Here is a 7,952-nt window from a genome sequence, read left to right as displayed (position 1 = left end):
CGGATCTCTATGTTAACCTTAAGTGTAACTTTACACCTAAACTTGCTGTGCAGCGTATTGGAACTGCATGAAAGAACACTACATCTCAGCAAGAATTATCCAACATCAGAGTTTCTCCTGGCCCCTCTGGGAGCTGGGATCCTTTTCGTCCTCTCCTGCAATAAATCAAATCTTAAATGGAACAGTGTTTTGGATGAAGACACACACAGAGACGCACATTATTTAGATGCAGTGTGCATACTGGGTTAGACTTGAAATTAATAATCAAACACATTCTTCTCCCTCAGAAAAAAAGAAAAGAAAACCTTGATGCTCCAGTATTTCGCAGTCAGGCGCCATTATCATGCCATAATGAATTCACAATCAGTTCATGGTTCTTCTGGAGATAATAATGGTTTCCAAGACTTTAAACATCAGTGACCACAGACAAAACAGGAGTCTGTCTTCTTTACTAAAAGCATGGTGTTTCTATGGTTACAGACTACTCAAAGCAGTCCAGGGATTTTTCTGTTGCTTCTTCCTTCACTGTGCTGCCCATAAAATCAGCTCAATTCATGATTTCATGAAACTCTGACCACCAACACTGAGCCCACCTGCATCAGTCCGGACACTCCCAGGGCCTTTTAGTCAGCCTGGATGTCCTTGCTTAATGAAGCTACAAGGAAAGTATGGATGAAATTACAAGGCAAGTATAAATAAATCTATAGCCTATATTTATATAAATAGATTGGGATATGCAGTCGACACTTCAGTGTTGAAATTGCCATTTCAAATCTGAGTGGCTATAACTGTATGATCAACAACACACACAATAGGTATGATCCATATCAATGCTTAGAGAAGATTAACCTATATAAAACTACCCAATCAAGACCTAAAAAGACATTTATGCTTCTTTTTTTTTAGGTCTTGATAGGATAGGTCATGATTTGAATGTGCATTTTTGTTTTGTATGTATTGTTATGCCTGTAACAGAGATGTTGATGAGGAAATAGCGTATTTCTTTATTGATTTCTAGCGGCGAAGCTCATGACTGCCTCCTGGTGTGCAATTCCAAAACTGACATGTCGACTGCTGATCTTTTATAGTCAGTACGATTTTTTTATTTTTATTAATTCTTTCCTTGCAGTTTCACACAGAAAGGACTCTATAAAAGTGACAGTAAAGACTTAAATTGTTAAAAAAATCGATGCTGTTATTTTGAACTTTCTATTTATCAAATAATCTTAACAAAAATGTATCACGGTTTCCATGAAAATAACATTGATAAATACGAAATGTTTCTCGAGCAACAAATCAGCATATGAAAATGATTTCTGAAGACTGGAGTAATGATGCTGAAAATTCAGCTTTCTACATTTTAAAACATATTATAGCCTAATAGAAAACAGATATTTGAAATCATAATAACATTTCACAACATTCCTGATTTTAATGTATTTTTGATTGGTTAAATGCACCTTTGGGGAGCATTTAAGAAACATGAAAAGAAATGTATGTCCAAACAGACTTGGCTATAAAGACGACTTATTGGAGTATGGAAATTAAGCATGCTTATATTTTAACTCTTAATTTGTTAAAAAGAAAATGTATTCTTATTGTTTATTTCCTTTTGGGTAACTATGTTATATTACATACATACACACAAAATCATAAAATGTTGCACTGAACCGAAAGAACATAATATATACGTATATAAAAAAGAAAATCTCCAGGAAAATTAGAATTTCAGTAGCTAATTAGTCTAAGCACTAACTTCAAGCAGGGATGTTTTTCCTTCCTATATTACATATATGCAGGGAAGTGTACACAACAAGACTGGAGCTGGAAAGGCACTTGATTATGCTTTAGATTAGAACCTTCGATCTACACTTTGCAAAACACACGGTTAAATTAATGTTAATACATTTTCTAAAAAATAATAAATTAAAATGGAAGAAATAGTATGACACCATTTAATAAATAATTAATTTTCCATTTGCATAAATCTCAAACATTCTTTTTAAAAATCCAACAGGCAAAACAATTCATTAAATGCTGAATGACACCGAAATAATCATTTGACTTTCTGTGGTCAGATCAACAGATTTAAACACTACTAGAAATTTCAGAGTTGGCTCAGAAAGCCCAAATATGGGTGTTGAAAAAATGCTTTAAGAAAAAACGAGGTGTAAATAAAAAAGGAAAAGCAGTAAGCTAGCAGCATTGATTACCATTTAACAGCAGTTTACTTTCCTCTCTACCAGCAAATCATCTAATTTTTCATTCTTAATTCATTACATTTTTAAATCCATATTTAAAACTACTTCACAGATGTTAAGATCTTCCACGACTTGTAATTTTCCGAAAATTTTGAAGGAGAGATGAGAGCGAACTCCTGTGGCACCAGGATGGGCTATCTTTGCTTCTCTTAAACTGGTGCAATGCAATGTCCCGTTTTAGCAAAGAGAACAGAACATTTCTGTACACGAACATCTTCAAATGACGTCACAAACAGGACACTACCTGAAACAAACACAGACGGTTCAAAGAAAGTCCACAGGTAAGAACGCACTCGATAAACGAGCTCAAATTCAGAAAAGGAGAGTAAACCGTCGACTCACTTTCTGCTACTCAGTGTCCATGCAACAGAATCTGTATTTCTGAAAGTTTCGAGCAACTGGGTGTTGCCATTTTCTGCGCTCTTTGGTACAAGTCTGTGTCCCCAAAGTAACGTGCCCGATACAACAAGCCTTCCTCTGCAAATAAGAACACAGATGTCTAGGTTTTCAGAATATAATGCAAAATTACACTTCTTTTTACATCACGCATTATTAAGCAGCTTCACATGCATCACGTACTTTGTTGTTTCTCCTTCCAGCAGTTGTTTCTCAGGTTTGATATATAGTCATCCTCCACACTTTGTTCAACATTCTTGAGATTCATTCCCGTATATTCTTCTGAGAAGTGGTCGCCAACGTAGTAAGGCACCTTCAGAGTAGGAGTGTGTCGCCTGTTTGTGTGGCCCATGGATCTAAAGCAGGTGGAATGTACAATAACGTCAGAGATGTTTATCACCCGCAAGACAACCATCATTCTTCAAAATAAACATGTTTTTGCTTTCACTTTAAACATTTCTCTGTAAAATTGAGGTTTCAAAATGAAAAACAATATATAACGTAGTTTGACAGCTAGCTCAAAATGCACAATGGGATAGAGAAAGAGCTTCATACAACTTTTAAAGTGCCTCTATAATGCTATTTTAAAGGTTCCAAATTTTGTTGTAGGTCTCCTACATGCATCAAAGGTCAAAAAACACTTCAATTGTCTCCTAATATACATTGCACATCAATGTTCGAAGATTCAGTCTCTAACTCGGCTACAACTACAGTGTTTAAGGGCAAGAATCCGGTTTGAATCCCGCTCGGAGCGGGTCGACCAGGACCGGTTACATTTGGTGCCGTGACCCGGATGGGAGAGATGTTTAAGGGGATGAGTGGCAAGCTAGTAAGAGCTGTGCGAGTAAACCTCAAGAGGCGTGCTAGCGACTGACGCTAGAGACCTTTAACGCCTTGATATGGGAGGTGCATACCTCCCATGCCAGAGATGCCAGTTCGAATCCCACTTGAAGCGGGTCGAGTAGGTTACATTTGTAACAGGAAGTGAGACTGGAATTGCTGAGGAATCATTTCAGCAGTTCATAATCGATTCTTTCTTTTAGGAGACAATAACTTTGTTGTGCACTTTGATCTTTAAAACTCTGCAGACCTTTCACATTCACAAACAGCAATATTGCACACTACATGCAATTTTTATAAAAAAAAAAAAAAGCATTTTAAGCAAGTATTGTCACATACCAGTTTAAAATAATAGTGTATAATAATAATAATAAACCAAGCACACCAGATCATATTTTTACGATAATGCACATTTCGGTCAATGTTTGGTCTTACGGTCTGTGGCTGAGGCTGTATGGAGGACTGGAAACCATCATCTGGCTGAGAGCTGAGACTATGATCAGAATGAGTATGGGCATCAGCTGTACAAACAAGGCAAGGCCACCCTGGATAATGAAAAGCGTTTATTAAAATAAAAGTTACATCATGACAGAATGAAAAAGCTGCCGTTATATTCCATCAGTCTGAATAATTCTTTTAGATGCATAACAACAGCTCAGTTAATGCAAAGTAACATTCTGTAAACAATTGTAAAAAAATTTTTTCCTTTTAGCCATAGATGGCACAATATTTCACTATGCTCTTCTTAATTGTGTCATTTCATCTCTATATATTTGTGCTATTTGGTCACTCAAAACTGTTTATAAAGTTAACTGATCTCATTTTGTGTATCTGGAAAATTGTTATCTATGAATGACATTATATTATGTTGAATATCAAAGGTTTGTGTGTCCATTAATGTTTGTAGGATTTGTGGACATTAATATTTTTAGATTTGTGGAGTAAAAAAAAGTGTTAGTATTTTGAAGTGAAAAGGTAAAATCCTAGAACTGGGACAAAAGAGCCCAAGTGGCATGTTTTTTTTTTATGATTTAATACTTAATATAATTCATGGGGTAATTATTCAATTAAATTAGTTAGGCCTCTGGTTCCCAAACTGCTTAGAGTGGCATAGCCCATGGGGCATTACACGTTCTCATTGCATACCCCCCTGCAGTCACATTTTCCATTAAGGGACAATATCTTCCCCCATAAATTAATTTTCAGGTGCATTTTTTACCTTCATTAAGGCAAAGTTTTTCTAACCCTATTAAACTTATGTCATGTTGTATGTCAAATTCTTAAAATTCCATTAATATAATTAATATAATAAAGCATTAAATTACACTAAATCAATAATTTGAATCAAATGAAATCATCATCATCAACAAAAGCCATCTTTGCACTGCAGTGGTACAAGCTGCATCTAGATGCATTTACACACCATTTAATCCTGCTCAGATGTGGCATGAATGCAATTACAATGGCACAAAAAAATGTTATGAGACATTTAGGTACCTGTAGGTACATGTAGGTACCAATCACCGACAGGGGTGGGTGTTGTGAGGTTTTACGCTCGTGCACGGCTGCATGCGAAAACCTCACAACACCCTCCCCCTGTCGGTGATTGGTTGGAACACTATTTATTTTGGCTTTGAGTGGTTGGTGAAACCAACTGTTTTTGTATGCAGATCTCAGAACCTAGGCTCAGAGACGCGTTTTTTGACGGCATGCTTATGGGGCGGGCAGCTATCGGATTGTAAGGAAACATTAGATGAATGTGATCATTTATGTTTGGCATTGTTGTTGCTCGTATAAGCTATAACCCATTATCAACATTTAAAACAAGAACACACACAGGGTATATTTGACTATTGAAGAGAGTTCGAGTCTTCTATCGATCTCTATGCACAGTCGGTGTCTATATTTGTTCTTCATCTAAATGCTAAAACCTCACTTTTACTAATGTACATTGTCGAGAACAGCAGTAATGTAGCGTGATTTGCTAAGGCAGCATATGCACACTGCTTGTGCGGATGCAGTAAGTTTTGAACGCAAAAGACGAGGTAATTGGATTGGATGTCATTTATCTGACCTTTTACGCCACTAGCATTTTCCTGTTTTTACACCAGAGGTGGCATTCTGCCTGTTAGAAAGACATGCTTGGTTTTAATGTAATTTTAAGGTGGAGTAGAATTATGGAAAAACTCAGCAATTTTGTTTGCGTAACATCTCTGTCACCTCCCGTGAAGCTATTATCTTCATTTAAAATATGGGCAAATAAAGAAGTATCATAGACCTGTTTATAAGCAAGTCATGGAATAAATGTACCTTTCAAATGAATAATTGCTGAAACACAATTTTAAATAGAACAGTTGATTTAGTATTTCATATTAATGACACATTAAAAAATATATGAATGATGGGTGGGGGTCTATATTGCTGTGTGGAACTGTTCTGTTGATTTTCTTTTTCTTTTAGACACCTTGTTTCATTTTACATCTGTTGTAACACCCTTTATTTGTCTGCAGAAAATTTAATAAAAAAATAAATACAAAAAAATATATGAATGTTTTATGGGGAATGATATCAAAAGTAATGTATACATTTGGCAAAAGTTTCCCCAAAAGGGGGGTGATTTTTCATTTAATAATGACTAAATTAGCAAATGTTTCTATTTATTTCCATTATTAACACACTGGCTGATGCATCAACATTCTGTAAATGGAAACCTAATATCTAAATATGTTACAATAACTAAGTAAATGCACACGGTACGTAAGTGAGGCATCTTTCCCTACTAGTAAAAAATCTGCACAAAAAACTCTTATAAACTTGGAATACTCTTACTTCTCTCTGTTGTTCTCGTCGTTCGGGTCGCTGCTGATGGCCAAACCTCATCCTGCCATTGCTGTACACATGCACATTACCTAGAAACAGAAATGGCACATTTGAATGTATTCCACCACAACCACTAACACGTTGCATTTCTAATGCCACATTTCAAAAGTCACATGACTCACTGGTTGGAAATCCACCTCCAAAGAACATATTGAAAAGGTCCTCGGGAGAAATATCCGCCTCGAAATTTCTATGATTTGTCCTATGCCTGTGAGTTGGATGGGCTTTTTCTTCACCGTAGACGTCATACTGCCTTCTTTTTTCAGGGTTACTGAGAACTGCGTAAGCATTACCTATAGCTGTTGAAGACCAGGAAACAGAACAAATGAGAAGACCACATGCAAACTTTATCCATACTGAGGAGAAACGCTGAATGCATGAGTTTAATGTATTATACCTTTAAATGCTTCAGTGGCACCGGGTGCGTGGTTTTTATCTGGATGAAACTTTAGAGCCAACTTTCGGTAGGATTTTTTCAGATCCTCCTCAGAGGCTTCTTTACTGACTCCAAGAATCTCATAATAGTCCTTACACCTCTTAATTCTGCACCAAAGGAAAGACAGATCACAGTATAATAGGAAGAACGTAATTAGGTGATGAAATCACTATGCACACATGTAAATCAAAACCTTCATCACAGAAATAATGACCAGAGCCTCGACTTTTAAACAAGTAGTCTGAAACAAATAACAGACCTTTTGACAGCATCTAGCTGCTCTGATGTGTATGGTTTGGCAGATTCTGTGGCACCGTGTCCAGAGGAGTGATCTTCAGCGTTGTGGCTTCTGTTTCGTAAACCATCATGTTCTCCGAAGTTTTCTTCACTTGCAGAAGGTCCTCCATTCTCAGCAATAGACTCTAGTAAAGCTGGGACAAGAGCACTTACATTTTAACAAGAAGCACTGGTGTCTGTATGTCTTGTCTATCTATCTATCTATCTATCTATCTATCTATCTATCTATTCGCATGTCTGTCTATCTATCTATCTATCTATCTATCGGTGAAAATAATTAAGATTAAATTTCAATTTACCTTATATTATGTTAGATTACATTACCTACATATGTAAATAGTGGCCTATATTGACATCCAACAGAAGTGATATATAACCAAGAGCACAAAATATATGGTTCGTGTTTTTTTAACATACAGTTTGATCATTTAAAAGTAGAAAATGCGTTTATTTCGCAGTTATAAGAGATCGAGATCTCAGGGCCTTAATTACCGTCTAACTACAGGCTTCAGGTTTTCCGGTGGCCCTTTAACAGACCTCCTACGATCTCCACTATACACTTATTTATATTACACGCACATCTCGCCTTGTCCGTGGGAAACAGTCTCTGTGCCTTCTCGAGGAACCGTCTGGATTTGTCGACCTCATTATCTCGCAGCGCTGCGATCGCTATTTCGATGCAGCGTTCCGCTTCGTCCTTGTTTGATTCCATTGCGACGGCGGAACTGATGACTGATCTCTTTACTGACTCAAAAGACGCAGTTTGATGACGTTTACAACAACGTCAAGAGTTTTTCACTAGTGGATAGAACGTCCACTCTGTAAGCTAAGGTTTCCCATTA

General features: G+C 36.6%; 1 protein-coding gene across 2 annotated transcripts; it reads right to left on the bottom strand.

The window, feature by feature from the left end:
• Positions 1–1,588: 1,588 nt before the first annotated feature.
• On the bottom strand, positions 1,589–7,864 carry dnajb12a (DnaJ heat shock protein family (Hsp40) member B12a). Of its 2 annotated transcripts, none has more exons than XM_084391134.1 (9): positions 7,690–7,864; positions 7,073–7,244; positions 6,775–6,920; positions 6,500–6,676; positions 6,327–6,406; positions 3,933–4,042; positions 2,841–3,013; positions 2,604–2,738; positions 1,589–2,505 (listed from the first exon to the last, which is right to left on the bottom strand). In XM_084391134.1, exons 1-8 carry the CDS (start codon positions 7,820–7,822, stop codon positions 2,614–2,616), a joined length of 1,116 nt encoding a protein of 371 aa, XP_084247260.1. In that variant the 5' UTR covers positions 7,823–7,864; the 3' UTR covers positions 1,589–2,505; positions 2,604–2,613. The 2 variants fall into 2 exon arrangements, with proteins under 2 accessions (XP_084247260.1, XP_084247261.1); XM_084391135.1 differs by having other exon boundaries at positions 1,940–2,501.
• Positions 7,865–7,952: the final 88 nt, after the last annotated feature.

Source organism: Rutilus rutilus (genome assembly GCF_951802725.1).
Source record: "Rutilus rutilus genome assembly, chromosome: 20".
NCBI lineage: Eukaryota > Metazoa > Chordata > Actinopteri > Cypriniformes > Leuciscidae > Rutilus > Rutilus rutilus.
Note: the sequence above shows the minus strand (reverse complement) of the source record. Positions and strands in the feature narration are given on the sequence as shown.

What these genes read in the sequence shown, in the direction of transcription:
- dnajb12a (XM_084391134.1), bottom strand. Translation starts at nt 7,822, where the DNA reads ATGGAATCAAACAAGGACGAAGCGGAACGCTGCATCGAAATAGCGATC. An exon ending in TGGAGGTGGATTTCCAACCA is followed by an intron (nt 6,407 to 6,499) that starts GTGAGTCATGTG and finishes TTCTGTTTCTAG; the next exon opens with GTAATGTGCATGTGTACAGC. An exon ending in GACGAGAACAACAGAGAGAA is followed by an intron (nt 4,043 to 6,326) that starts GTAAGAGTATTC and finishes TTCATTATCCAG; the next exon opens with GGTGGCCTTGCCTTGTTTGT.